Source organism: Chiloscyllium plagiosum, chromosome 2 (genome assembly GCF_004010195.1).
Source record: "Chiloscyllium plagiosum isolate BGI_BamShark_2017 chromosome 2, ASM401019v2, whole genome shotgun sequence".
Lineage (NCBI taxonomy): Eukaryota > Metazoa > Chordata > Chondrichthyes > Orectolobiformes > Hemiscylliidae > Chiloscyllium > Chiloscyllium plagiosum.
Window position 1 is genome coordinate 144,951,137 of NC_057711.1, and position 15,040 is coordinate 144,966,176.

At 41.4% G+C, this 15,040-nt stretch overlaps 1 protein-coding gene across 3 annotated transcripts in view; it reads right to left on the bottom strand.

The window, feature by feature from the left end:
- LOC122564950 (A disintegrin and metalloproteinase with thrombospondin motifs 3-like) overlaps window positions 1-15,040 on the bottom strand; it is a 258,075-nt gene that overhangs the window by 11,437 nt on the left and 231,598 nt on the right. For 2 of the 3 annotated variants that reach the window (XM_043720492.1, XM_043720502.1), the window contains 3 exons: window positions 14,361-14,524; window positions 6,395-6,560; window positions 4,623-4,755 (listed from right to left, as the gene is read on the bottom strand). In XM_043720492.1, coding sequence (XP_043576427.1) covers window positions 4,623-4,755; window positions 6,395-6,560; window positions 14,361-14,524 — 463 coding nt within the window. Of the gene's footprint in view, window positions 1-4,365; window positions 4,504-4,622; window positions 4,756-6,394; window positions 6,561-14,360; window positions 14,525-15,040 lie in introns of all 3 variants that reach the window. The other variant, XR_006316046.1, reaches the window with a different exon arrangement.

Consider the following 15,040-nt stretch of genomic DNA (forward strand, 5'->3'; position numbering starts at 1 on the left):
TATCAAATAAAATTAATTTTTAGAGATCCTTGCAATATTCCATGCATTTTATTGAGTACTTCATTGAATAAACAAGGAGTGTAGGAATAGACCACGATGGATTGCTGAAAGGTTTCAAACTGGTATGCACTGAACAAATTAATGGAGGGTAATAGCTGTGATTGTTTAAAAACATTTCATGAATTGATATCAACACAGTTACTGCATTAATGGAATAGGCAGCTGTACTGCGGCTTAATAAATCTTATATCTGTTACATAGTAGGTTGGAGATAAAGAGGTAACTTTATCTGAACGGTCCTCTCACACGCTACCTTCACACCTTCTACCGCTACAATCAACACCAACAACTAATTCTACACAATCCATATAGGCTGTACTCACAGAAATGTCCAATTTATACAGATCACTCAAACAGACCATATATGATTCACACTGCTACTCACACACACTGCTTCGTATACATACATCATACTCACACACCCAGTAAGTTACCCACACAAAGCCAGTACACTATCCATATACAATCAAAACCAACAACTAATTCTATACTATCCACATAGGCTTTATTCATTAAAATGTCCATTTCATACAGATCACTCAAATAGACCATATATGATTCGCACTGCTACTCACACACACGGCACAGTATACAAACCCCATACTCACACACCCAGTAGGTTACCCACACAAAGCAAGTTCACTATCCATTTGCACAGATCTCAAGGTTAATGAAGGAAATTCAGGTTAATGAAGAAAAGCTAGCACTGACTTAGGGAGGACAAACTGTGTCTAACCTACTTGCTTGAATTTTGTGATGAGGTAACAGAGAGGGCTGATGAAGGTAATGCTACTGATGTGTCTTTTCTGAACTTGTGAAAATGGCATAATAGGGCCACTCAATTCAAGGGTAATTCTGGAAGAGCACCTTGTGTCTACATCCCCTGAAACAAGTGCTACACAGCAGTTTTATGAATAAAGTTAGAGCATGAGAAAAGGGACAGTAGCAACATGTGACTTCAACTGAGTGACAGAAAATAAAGCAGTGGTTCATGGATGTTTAATGGGTTGGAAGAGATCCACTGAGGTTGATGTTAGGGCCCCTGCTGTTCTCGATACACAAATGCTTTAGATGTTGGTGTACAGTACAGGGCATAATTTTAAAATCTTGTTTCAGGGGATGTAGACACAAGGTGCTCTTCCAGAATTACCCTTGAATTGAGTGGCCCTGTTATGCCATTTTCAGATGACAATGCAAAATCAACCATATTGCTCTGGTTCTGGAGTCACATGTAGGCCAGACCAGGTGAGGCTGGAGGATATCCTTCCCTAAGAGACATTAATGAACAAAATGGGCTTTCACAACAATCTATGACCGTTCCATGGTCACCATTCCTGACCTGAGTTTCATATTCAGATTCTTATAAAAAAAAGCAACTGAATTTAAATTCCAAAATGTGTCAGCGCCTGCTTTATAGTGACATTATTACCCCCCTAGAATTGTCATTTGTGAACTTCAAAAAAATGTAGGCAGCCTAGTGAGTGGACAGGTAAATGGCATTTGAAATTTAATTAGAGAAGTGTGAAGTTTTTTTAGAAAGAACATGGAGAGACAAAGGGTATAATTCTAAAGTGGGTGTGGGAGCAGAGGGACGTGGTACATATGTTCAAAAATCATTGAAGATAGCTGAAAAGATCAAGGCAGCAGTTAATAAAGCATAGAGCATATAGCTTTATTGAAAGAAGCATTGAGTACAATGGCCACAAAGCTATTTAAAACTTCTTTAAAACAACGCTTCAGTCTCAACTGGAGAATGCATCCAGTTCTGGGTGCCACACTTTTTAGGAAGAATGTGAAGGTCCTAGTGAGGGTGCAGAGAAGATTCACAAAAATGATTCCTGGCATGAGAAACTTCAATTATGGAGATTGATTGCAAAAGTTGGGAAATGTTCATTATTAAAGGTCAAGTGGAGAGGAGATTTGACAGAGGAATTCAACATCGAAGGGAGTCTGGGAAGAATATAGGGAGAAAGTATCCTTATTGGTGGAAAGATGCAGAACCAGAGTGCCCAGATTTAAGATAATCGACTAAAGTAGCCATGGAGACATGAGGAGAAATGTCTTGCACAGTCAGTGGTTGAGATCCAGAACATGCTGCTGAGTATGTGGTGGAGGCAAATTCAATTAAGGTATTCAAGAGGAACTGGATTACTATTCAAAAAGGACAAATGTGCAGATCTACAGCAAGAGCATAGGAGAATGGCACTCAGTAAACTGTTCCTTTGGAGACGCAGCAACAATGTGATGGGCCAAATGGCCTCATTCTGTGCTGTCATCACCCTAGGAAAGATTTTCTTGTGCTCCAGTGGAAGCCAATCATTGCTGAATCAGAATGTCTGGTCCACCAAACTGATAACAAAGGGATCGAGAATACTAGGAACATAAGCCCTTGCTGAACATGTTCCATAATGTGGAGGTCATGGACTTAATCATATTGCTCAGAAACATCCAGACAGGTACACTAATAGCTCCTCTCTGTTCCATCATTATAAGTTCAGTGAGGCACTGACAAAGACTGGAAACCTTGATTGCTGTTTTTGGTTTCTGTCATTCTTGGTGCGTGGTTAAACATGAACACGGGGAGAAGAAATCAAAAAAGATGCACAAACTCCCAACTCAACAAAAAACAACATGGTTCTGACCACAGGAGGAATGAATTAGAAAAGAAAGCAGATTTTTTGGATCGGTAATGGTAACACACAATAATCCTAAGCACAAACACACAAAAAAATGCTCCAAATCTTCGGAATTTGGGACCTGGATTTTGCTCTGGACAAGAATTGGTGAGTTTGACTAATGTGCGACAGCTTAACTTGTTGGTTGGATTATTATATAAAATATGCCAAAACTTCAAGTTTGGATCAACAGGTCAATGGATCAACTCTCAGGGATCGCAATTTGGTGTGGAACTCAAAGCATTAGGATTCCATCCAATTTTTCACAATGCACTCATTTTCCCAGCAAGAGAAGCCACTCTCCACCCCCTTACTGCACCAGCCGGATCCATCTGGAAGAGTTCCTAGCTATGCCAGGAATTTTAGCCAGTACACTCGCAGCTGCCCACCAACAAACTGGCATGAACTCCACTGCAGATTTCCAAATGGTCCTGATATTCAAAACCACTTGCAGGTGCTGGTCTCCCATCCAATCCATGAAAGTAATACTGCCTCCCATCTCTATCCCACTTCACCCCTTGCATCCCCCTCCCTATCCCCCTCCCCCTTGATAAAGCATGTGGGTCTTACATTTGATCAGGTGCAGGATCCGCACGAGTAGGACTGGAGATTACATCACACTCATTCATCAGCCGAGCAGCCTCTTTCAGACCAGAAATGTCTGCTGCAGTTATGACAGAAAGCTGGGAAACCACATCTAGTGACAAGCACCAGTCACACTGCATAAAGGAAACTTTATTGTGTACAGTTCTGGTCACCACACTACAAGAAGGATGAGGAGGAGAAAGTGAGGACTGCAGATGCTGGAGATCAGAGTCAAAAAGTGTGGCACTGGAAAAGCACAGCCAGTCAGGCAGCATCCGAGGAACAGGCATAAGCCCTTCATCAGGAATGTGGAGGCTTTGAGAAGATACAGAAACAGCTTGCCAGGATGTTACCTGAATTGGAGGGTATTAGCTATGAGAAGAGATTGGACAACCACCTGGTTTGGTTTCACTTGAATGTTGAAGGATGAGGGGTTACCTAATAGAAGTTTACAAAATTATGAAAGGCATGGATATAATATATAGTCAAAGTCTTTTTCCCAGAGTAGAAATGCCTATGGGTGGGTGCTGTTGCACAGGTCAGCATTTCTCGTCCCTCTCTGACAAGGTGGTGATGAGCCCTCATCTATTCCTTTTTATTCATTTACAATGATGTTAACATCAGTAAATAGTGAAGTATTTACTGGATATAGATTTAAGTTAAAAGGGTGCAAGTTTAACGGAGATGTGAGAGGCAAGTGTTTTTTACACAGTGGATGGTAAGTGCCTGGAATGTGGGAGGTGGGAGGCAGATACATTAGCAACATTTAAGAGGCACCTTGATAGATATATGAATAGACAGAATACGGACCACATAAAGGCATGAAGGTTTTAATTTATACAAGGATCATGTGTCGGAGCAGCGTTGATGGGCTGAAGGGCCTGTTCATGTACGGTACTGTTCTTTGTTCTTTGTTTGTGCGTGTTGTGCCACTGCCTCATGCCAACTTGGCGAGGACTTCAGCCACAGCTGAGACAAAATGGAAGCAAAGCATTTTCATCTGTCATAAATAGTTGTGAAAAACTTCAGAAGTTTTGGTCTTCACCTCCACGGCTGTCCAATAAACACTGGAAAGCTAAGCCTTTTGCTGTTTTTGTGGTGAATCTAAGAACCATTGGTTCCAAGATGGGGGCATCCATGTTAAATTCTAAAGAGAGAACGATTTCCCGGTGCATTCAGCCAGCTGTAAGTGGGAAACAAACCAGCTTTGTGAAGAAATGACAGGTTGTGCTTTTAAAAAGAGTAGATTTTGTTTTACATAGGGAGGTAATGGAGCAGACTTCAACAATAATTGGTACTTACACAGGCAATGTGCACTCCTGCAGGTTACACATCCTGCGGATAGGTTTTGGTTTCTTATCTGCATCACAGAAGTTACGATGAACCACTTTATTGTCAGTCTTTCTACGGCATCCATACTTTGTGTACTGAAAACCTAATAACAAAAAGTTAATCTCCTTTCTGAGTGATCACAACCTGCATTGTTTTATTAGCATACACACAACCAATCAAGGAAACCTGATGCATCCTTCACCACATCCTATTGCTTCATGTTATATTCACTCATTCCTATGTTATGGATGGGTTTAGATTAGATTCTCTACAGTTCCCTATGGGTGGGTGCCGTTGCACAGGTCAGCATTTCTCGTCCCTCTCTGACAAGGTGGTGATGAGCCCTCATCTATTCCTTTTTATTCATTTACAATGATGTTAACATCAGTAAATAGTGAAGTATTTACTGTCCATCCCTAAATGTTCAAAGGGCAGTCAACACATTGCAATGTATCAGGAGTCACATGTAAGCCAGGCAGTACCAGGAGATGGAGAAGTCGATGTTTCGGGTGTAACCCTTGTTCCAGACCTTTCTCCACCTCCTGATGCTGCCCTGCTGGCTGTGTACCCCAACCTCCTGATGCTGCCCTGCTGGCTGTGTTCCCCCAACCTCCTGATGCTGCCCTGCTGGCATGCTGCCCTGCTGGCTGTGTTCCCCCAACCTCCTGATGCTGCCCTGCTGGCTGTGTTCCCACAACCTCCTGATGCTGCCTGGCTGGCTGTGTTCCCCCAACCTCCTGATGCTGCCTGGCTGGCTGTGTTCTCCCAGCCTCCTGCCTGCCCCTCCTGATGCTGCCTCGCTGGCTGTGTTCTCCCAGCCTCCTGCCTGTCCCTCCTGATGCTGCCTGGCTTGCTGTGTTCTTCCAGCCTCCTGACTGTCTCTATTTTGGATTCCAGCACCTGCAGTTTTTTGTCTCTATATCAGGTAAGGATAGCAAATTTCCTTCCCTAAAGGACACGAGTGAATCAGACAGGTTTTCCTTCAACTATTGGTTCATAGTCATCTTTAGACTCTTAACTCCAATTTTTTTTTAATTGAATTCAAATTCTGTCATCTCCAATGGTGGGATATGAACCGAGAACATCTGGATTAATAAACCAACAATAAGAGCACAGGGCCATCACCTCCCACTTAAGATAATGAATTGTTTGGGGCACTGCATCCTTCATTACATAGCTTTAGATGCTGTTATAGGGAAATTTCTGGAAGGGAAAAACAACACAACTTCCTGATAATCATGTGCAACTGCGCAGGTGCAGTCACTGAAAGCTGCTGTCTGAGTTATTCCTCGATACCTTTTGAGTGTTTATTGTCTCACGAATAGTTTCGCCACAAAATAAACATCAAAGTGACAACATCCTATTATTTCTTTTAATTGGTGGATAACTAATGAATGGGACATGGAGGAGAACTCCTTTGCTCTACTCCAAACATCAGGGAGCAGCAGATTGGACCTTGTTTCATTATCTAATCCAGAAGAAGGCACTTCCAGCAATGCAGCATGACTCTATAGTGTCTGAACTGCTAGCTCCAATTGTGTGTTCAGGTTTTTGGAGTAGGGTATGAATTCTCAGCTCTGACTCAGAGATGAGAATTTTTCGGACAGAGTCAGGCCTATCACTGTGGTCAGCACAGCACACATTAAATGGTGGACATATGTCTCTTTTGCTATAATCATAATACAACAAAGCACAAAGTGAGAAAGACATTTTTGTTTAACTTCAAATTCAGACAGAAATACCTCCACCACATGGTTTGGAACACTGGGACCAGTTCTTCAAAGCCCACTCAAAGGCATGGACATCTTCTTGAAGTACATTATTGTTGCTGATGGTTGGTAAGGAGTCTTCATGGATAATGTAGTTATAGGTGAGAGTAGATTTTGTACTATTATCCCGAGGGATTATCTGAGAGAAACAAAAGCCACAATTGAGGTGATGGATGGCTGGTGATTCCACGTCTAAATACCTGATATTATTCTGGAAACTCATTATTGCATTTAAAGAGTCTCCACACCTAGCTACCAAGAATATAGCACTTCTATACTTGTCATGTCTTTTATCTTGTATCATCAAATCCTATCTCGTGATCAATCATAGAACATAGAACAGCACAACATAGTACAGGCCCTTCGGCCTTTGATGTCGTGCCGGACCTTTATCCTACTCTAAGATTAGACTAACCTACACATCCTGTGAAGGGCGTTTGCCCGAAACATCAATTTTCCTGCTCCTCTAATGCTGCCTAATCTGCTGTGCTTTTCCAGCACCACTCTAATCTAACCTACATATCTGTCATTGTACTATCTTCTATGTGCCTATCCAAGAGCTGCTTAAATGTCCCTAATGTATCCAACTCTACTACCACTGCTGGCAGTGAATTCCACACACCCACCACTCTCTGTGTAAATCCTACCCCCATGCCCTCCATAATAGCTTTTTTTTGTTATTTCCGGTCTCACTTTCCCTGATTCTGTACCTACTTAGATGTTGCGCATCTCTAAAATCTTCCAGTTCTGATGACAGGAGAGGCTGAATACGCTGGGACTGTTTTCCCTGGAGCGTTGGAAGCTAAGACCTTGTAGAGTTTTATAAAACCATGAGGGGCATGGATAGGGTAAATAGATAAGATCTTTTCCCTGATGGTGGAAGTCCAGAACTAGAGGGCATAAGGTAAGAGGAGAAAGATATAAAAGGGACCTAAGGGACAATGTTTGAATGCAGAGAGTGGTCATGTATGGAATGAGCTGCCAGCAGAAGTGGTGGAGGCCAGAACAATTACAGCATTTAAAAGACATCTGGATGGGTTTATGAATAGGAAGGGTTTGGAGGGAGGGATATGGGTCCAATGCTAGCAAATGGGACTAGGTTAATTTAGGATATCTGGTCAGGCATGGATGAATTGAACCGAAGGGTCTGTTTCTGTGCTATACATCTATATGACTCTATGACTCGATTAACACTGTTTCTTGCTCCAAAGATCCTGCCTGATGTGCTGCAATATGTGCAGCCTTTATTTATCACAGGTAGAATTTCAATTTAAGTCCCTTTGTTCTTGATGCCCTCCTATCAGAGGAAATAATTGCTCTGAATCTACCTTCTTCAAATTTTCTACTCATTTAAACACTTCAAACAGATCACACCTCAATCTTGTAAAGTCTAAGGCTGAATTTTTGCAACCTGCCCTCATTATTTAACTTTCTAAGCACTGGTATCAATCTGTGTTATAGAATCCCTACAGTGTAAAAGCAGGCCATTCAACACACAATGACTCTCCAAAAAGTATCCCACCATGTGCGATCCCTTTCCCATGGCTAATCTGCCTAGCCTGCACATCCTCTGGACATTGTGGGCAACTTAGCATGAGGGTCAAACCATTTGACCAGCACATCTGATTCACCAGACGAAACCCACGCAGAAAGAACGTGCAAACTCCACAGAGACAGTCACCTGAGGGTAGAATGAAACCCGGGTCCCTGACACTATGAGGCAACAGCTAACTACTGAGCCAACCTGCTGCCCAAGACAATAGTATTTGTTATGCCAAGGCCATTAGTATTTAGCACGAAGCTGGTTGAAAGTTCTGAAAATCTGCTGAATAGATTGGCTTGCTAAAATAGAATGACAACAGAAAAGTGAGAGAGTGGAAATTCAGTGCAGAGCCGTCAGGAGGTGATGCGTAATTTAAACCAAGAGGAAACTGTAAATAAGGAATTATGTAAGTAAACAGAATAATGAATTAGATAAAGGGGATAAAACAAAATAAATTAAACACAGAATAGCAAAATGTAAGGGATCAAAACTGCATCAAATAAACATTTGTATGTCCTAAATAACGCCATTTTGAAGAAGTATCTCCAATTGCACTGAATTTGAGCAGCATGGCATGTGGAAGACTAAGAATTTCCTGGAGTACTTATTGGTTATGCAGTAGTTACAGAGCGTTCAGGAAGACAGTAAGCTGATGTAAGGGATCAAAACTGCATCAAATAAACATTTGTATGTTTTATGTGTCCTAAATAACGCCATTTTGAAGAAGTATCTCCAATTGCACTGAATTTGAACAGCATGGCATGTGGAAGACTAAGAATTTCCTGGAGTACTTATTGGTTATGCAGTAGTTACAGAGCGTTCAGGAAGACAGTAAGCTGATGAACATTTGACAGGTAAGGAAGCAGCTGGTGATATAAGAATTCTCTTGAAATATGGCTGTTTCAAAACATGGGGAGAGGATTGGATGAATTCTGCAGTACGTCCACACTGCAATGTTGAAAATAACTGTACAAGGGGATAAAACAAAGTATAAATGCAGTTATCATCCGAATTCAACAGTCAGGCAATAAATGGCTTCTGTAAATTTCAAAGTGATGATATGTTATCTCCCCGGTACCAGGGAAAACAACATCACCAAAAGGATACAGAACGTTTTCATGTTGAATCTGATAACCCACAACAAGTAATGGGGTTATGGTCTGATAGACCTACAGGAGCTGGGCAAATTAAGGAGCAGGTAGATAATAACCTCCAAGTTGCTCCCAGTGTCTCAGTGCCGCAGCGAAGGCTTGAAATTTCTGGGGCACCGAGACAGTTCTGGAATAGGAAAATGGTATAATTTAACAAGGGTAGGGGCAACAAGTGGAAGCATAAGATGCAAGTTGTGCAAAGGATTGATAGAAGCATATTATAGTGAAAGAGAGTGACTCAGAAATAGGACCAATCAGGCAAGGGTGAAATGTGAGACACACTTAATTGGTTTATGATTTGGAGATGCCAGTGTTGGACTGGGGTATACAAAGTTAAAAATCACACAACACCAGGTTATAGTCTAACAGGTTTATTTGGAAGCTCCTACCCTTGTTAAATTATACCATCTTCCTATTCCAGAACTTGTCTCGGTGACCCAGGAATCTCAAGCCTTCGCTGATACACTGAGACATTGGGAGTAATTTGGAGGTCACTATCTTCCTGCTCCTTAATTTCCCCAGCTCCTGAAGGTCTGTCAGACCACAATCCCATTACTTGTTGTAGGTTATCAGTTTCAACATGAAAAATGTTCTAAATCCTTTTGGTGATTTTGTTTCCCCTAGTACCATCACTTTGGAATTTACAGAAGCCATTTATTGCCTTAATGTTGAATTCCTATGACAACTGCATGTTTGTGTTTCCAAATAAACCTGTTGGATTATAACCTGGTGTTGTGTGATTTTTAACTCTTTACTTGGTTTAAACTACATGCATGTAAATGGACAGAGAGTGTTAAATATAGACTAGTGAGTTGTACTCACAAGTAACTTTACAGCATTATGACGTCATGCAGCAATGTTAGTCCTGGAGACTGGGCTCCTACCAAGGAAACAATTTTTATGTTGCTGACTAGAAAGTGTTCAGTAACAACAGTAAATTAAATAAAAAGGTAAAGGGTTAGCAGGTATGGTGTAAAGATATTGCTGCGCTATTAGAAAGATAAAAAGTACAGTCATAGAGTCCCTACAGTGTGGGAGCAGGTCATTCGGCCCATCGGGTCCACGACAATCCTCCGAAGCGCATCCCAACCTATCCCTGTAACCCTGCCCTTCCATGGCTAATCCACCCAAGCTGCACATTGCTGGACACTATGGGTAATTTAGCAGAACTAGAGGGCATAGGTTTAGGTTGGGAAGGGAAAGATACAAAAGAGACCTAAGGGGTAACTTTTTCATGTAGAGGATGTTGCATGTGTAGAATGGGTTGCCAGAGGAAGTGGTGGAGACTAGTACAATTGCAACACTTAAAAGGCATCTGGATGGGTATATGAATAGGAAGGGTTTGGAGATATATGGGCCGGATGCTGGTAGGTGGGACTTGATTGGATTGAGATATCTGGTCAGCATGGACAAGTTGGACCGAAGGGTCTGTTTCCGTGCTGTACATCTCTATGACTCTAACCTGCACATCTCTGGACACTACTAGTAATTTAGCATGGACAATCCACTTAATCTGAACATCACTGGACACTATGGGTAATTTAGCATAGCCAATCCACCTAACCTGCATATTTTGGACTATGGGAGGAAATCGCTGCACCCAGAGGAAATCCACACAGACACAAGGAGAATGTACAAACTCCACACAGTCACCCAAGGGTAGAATCGAACCATGTGCTGTGAGGAAGCAGTGCTAACCAATGAGCCACTGTGCCACTCCTGAAAAGTACTTGAGGGTTCAAAGGAAGAATTGATTTGTGGAAATAACAGAGCAGTTACTTCTGCGTTGGATGAAAATCAAAGGTCACTAAATGGCTAGAGGAAATAATGGGAAATAAATGTTTAAAATGCTGGAAAAGCTCAGCATTTTAAACATTTATTTCCCATCTGGCAGCATCTCTGGAGAGAAATCAGAGTTAACGTTTCAGGTGGAGTGACTCTTCCCCATAACTCCTTCAGTTCTGAGCTGAAAAATGTGTTGCTGGAAAAGCGCAGCAGGTCAGGCAGCATCCAAGGAGCAGGAGAATCGACGTTTCAGGCATAAGCCCTTCCTGAAGAAGGGCTTATGCCCGAAACGTCGATTCTCCTGCTCCTTGGATGCTGCCTGACCTGCTGCGCTTTTCCAGCATCACATTTTTCAGCTCTGATCTCCAGCATCTGCAGTCCTCACTTTCTCCTCCTTCAGTTCTGAGGAAGGGTCACTCCATCTGAAACAAATTAACTCTGATTTCTCTCCACAAAAGCTGCCAGACCTGCTGAGATTGTCCAGAAATTTGTATTTCGCCTTTCATCCTCAGTCTTTTTGGTTCTTATTGAGATAATGGAGTAATTTTGCAGGCAATCAGCAGAAAGATACAAGTTCATTGGAGTATTGATGAGAAACAAAAAAGTGAAGGATTAAGAGCTGATTGAATTTTTGAAATGTGTAAAAGGAAGTTCCTTGATCAGTATGGTTGGAATCCAACAAAAAAGGATGTGGTGGTGTGTCTTGTACTGGGGAACAAAGTGAAGCATGTTTCATCGGGGACTGCACTCGATGGACAGCTATCATCAAGAATCTGTACATGTGTAGTGAAACGTAATTGCTATTACACGCCAGTCCCTTTATGATAAAGGGTGACAAACAGTGGCTCAGTGGTTAGCACTGCTGCCTCACAGTGCCAGGGTCCCAGGTTCAATTCCAGCCTCGGGCGACTCCCTGTGTGGAGTTTGCACATTCTCCCCATGTCTGTGTGGGTTTCCTCTGGGTGCTGCAGTTTCCTCCCAGAGTCCAAAGATGTGCAGGTCAGGTGAATTGGCCGTAGTAAATTGCCCATAGTGTTAGGTGCATTAGTCAGATGGGGGGGGGGGGGTTACTATGCAGAGGGTCGGTGTGGACTTGTTGGGCTGAAGGGCCTGTTTCCACACTGTACGGAATCGAAGAGGAGGAGGAAACCATTTATTTTCCCAATTGCATGCTGTGCCTGCATGTTAACTTGTTGTCAATCATATACAAGATCACCCAACTCTCTCTGAATACTGACATTCCCTAATTTCGCACCATCTAAAAAATATTTTGCTTTCCTCTTTTTGCTACCAAGCTTAATATCATATTACGCCACATTATACCTGCCCACTCATTTAACACATATGAATCATTCTGGACCTGTTCATATCCATCCCATAGATTATTCTTCCCTCGTAAGATCAGTTGTGATCATATTGTAAGGCGGAATAGCGGACTCATGGATGGGGGTAGTGGTTGTACGGTTGCAAAACTAAGGAACAGAAAGAAGCACTCAATGTTAAATTGCTTTTTTGTTCATACTGGATGGAAGTCAAAGTAGTGTACCCCAGGGATCAGTGCTGGGTTCATTGTCTTGTTTTAGTTACCTGCTTTTAGACATAAAAAGTGCACTTTCAGAGTTTGAAAAAGACACAAAATATTAAAATGCATTAAATAGTGGGGAGCATAACAGGTTTCTTGATAAACTTCTAGGGAACACAGAGAGATTAATGAAATGGGCAGATACATGGCAAATACAAATTAACTGGGAGAAGTGGTTAATTTTGGTAGAAAGTGAGGAAAGGCAGAATAAATAAAAAAGATATAATTTTAAAGTAAGTACAGAAACAGAGAATCCTGGAGCTATACATGTATGAGCTTTTTTAAGGAGGCAGGACAGCTTTAAGTCAGTTTAACAAAGCTATTCCAGACAATTGGTTTTATAAATAAAGGCATGGCATACAAAGGCAAACAAAGTATGCCTTTATACAACTTCAGTTGGACCCTTACTGAAGTATTGATTCTGACAGAGGTCTTTAGAAAGGATAACAAGGCCTTGGAGAGGGTATAGAGGAGATATACCAGGATGCTCCCAAGGGTCGAAGATTTAGTTCATTAAAGAGCTGAGAAAAGTGCTCTTCAAATATAATAGGCTTAAGGGAGATTAACCAGTAGTGTTCAAAGTTTTGATGGGTCTGTCAGATGGAGTTGGAAAAAGTCTGTTGTCAGAAGCGATACTGATTGGTAACCAATGGATACACCAGAAGTGGTAAGAAAACTGGAAGCATCAGGAGAAAAGGGAAAATAAGCATCAACTTATTATAAACAGAAATGCAATGTCAGAGGAGAAGCAGCATCAATAACGCCTTTCAAAAGGGAAATGGATAAGTACTTTCAGTGAAAGAAAAACTTATAGGATTATTGGGAAAGAGCAGTGGAATGGAACTAATTGGATAAAGAGCCACACAGACAAAATTAAGGAATTGCTGGAAAAGTTAGAGAATTCTGAGGAAGGGTCACCCAACCCGAAACGTTAACTCTGATTTTTCTTCACTGATGCTACCAGACCTACTGAGCTTTTCCAGCAATTTCTGTTTTTGTTTCTGATTTACAGTAGCTGCAGTTCCTTTGGTTTTTACACAGTCAAAATGGGCAGGAAAGGAACCTTCTCTTCTGCATCTTCCCATAAATCTATAACCTTTCAGATGTGGGATACCAAAAACTGAACATAGAGTTCATGCAGGGTCTGGAAAAGCCCAATACCAACTGAAGCATTGCCTACGCCATTTTGTATTCCAGTGCCTTTAAGATAAAGTAACGACGTTCCACTAGCATGTTCCTAACTTGAAGGCACTTATTTTCAGATGGTGGACTGACTTCCACAGGGCAGCTCACAGACTACTTCATTTTTGAACAATTCCAGATTTTTATCTGATTGCACTTCACTGGACCAACTCGGGAAGTTCCACCATACTAAAGACAATGAATGTTAACTGTTGTAATCCAAGAATGAATAAGAATTTGGCAAAGAGACATGTCGACCAAAAGGCACAGCATTCAATGACAGCTTGGCATAACACATAGTTCTCCCTGCTCTGTAGAAAATATTAAGATTGCATAAAATATGAATAGCTACACTGCTCAGTCTGAGTCATTCAAAAATGAAATTCCCTGCCCATATAGCACTCCACTGTTGACTGTCTTGATTGATAAATCTGAGCTGTCTGAAATATTTATGCCAACTTCCCCTCCCTAATGTTTCCCATATCAATACAAGTTGTATGGGTCAAAGTAAAGAATCTAACAGTGTCCTACATAAGTTCTGTACTGCACTCTCTTGATAGAAACTGGAGATCAATGATTTTTGCTTCATTCTACTTATCTAATTTCTGGGGCTGCAAAATCTCCAGAGATCTAAAGTTGTTAGCCTTATCAAAATTCTGGCACTTTGATGAATAAGAGGTCAAGAGAGTCACTCACCAGGATCACAACAGGATCATGCAATGGACCATCTGTGTGCAGAGTTTCAATGTTATCCTCCATGGTGTATGCCCACTCTATGCCCAGTTCAATAAAAACCTTTGTTTTGGGTTTGTCTCCTTTCCCATTCAGGATGTAGTGACCCGTAGCCTGGTTCTTGACAGCTGGGACACAAAATGAAGGTCTTTTTGTGCATAAATGGATAACAATAAATATGACAAAGGCTATCAAAGAAAGTCATTAAAAACTGAAAGAACCGCGGATGTTGTAAATCAGAAACAAAAATAGAAGTTGCTGGTAAAGCTCAGCAGGTCTGGCAGCAGCATCTGTGAAGAGAAATCAGAGTTAGCATTTCTGGTCTGGTTTGGGTTCTGAGGAAGGATCACCGGACTTGAAATGCTAACTCTGATTTCTCTCCACAGATGTTGCCAGACCTGCTGAGCTTTTCCTGCAAATCATTTTCCGTTCACAACAAAGGCATGCCTAAATTTTACTAAATTATTTTATTTCAGGAATATTGAATGAAAGGTGTTATGGCATTAAAATATCAGATGGACAGGTCAAAAGAATTATGTCCAAATATACAGAAATGGCAGTCAGCTGTGTTCATTAATAATATATTGAGAGTATTGCATATATCAACATAAAACGGTCTTCAAACAGATTAAAGATTTCATCTC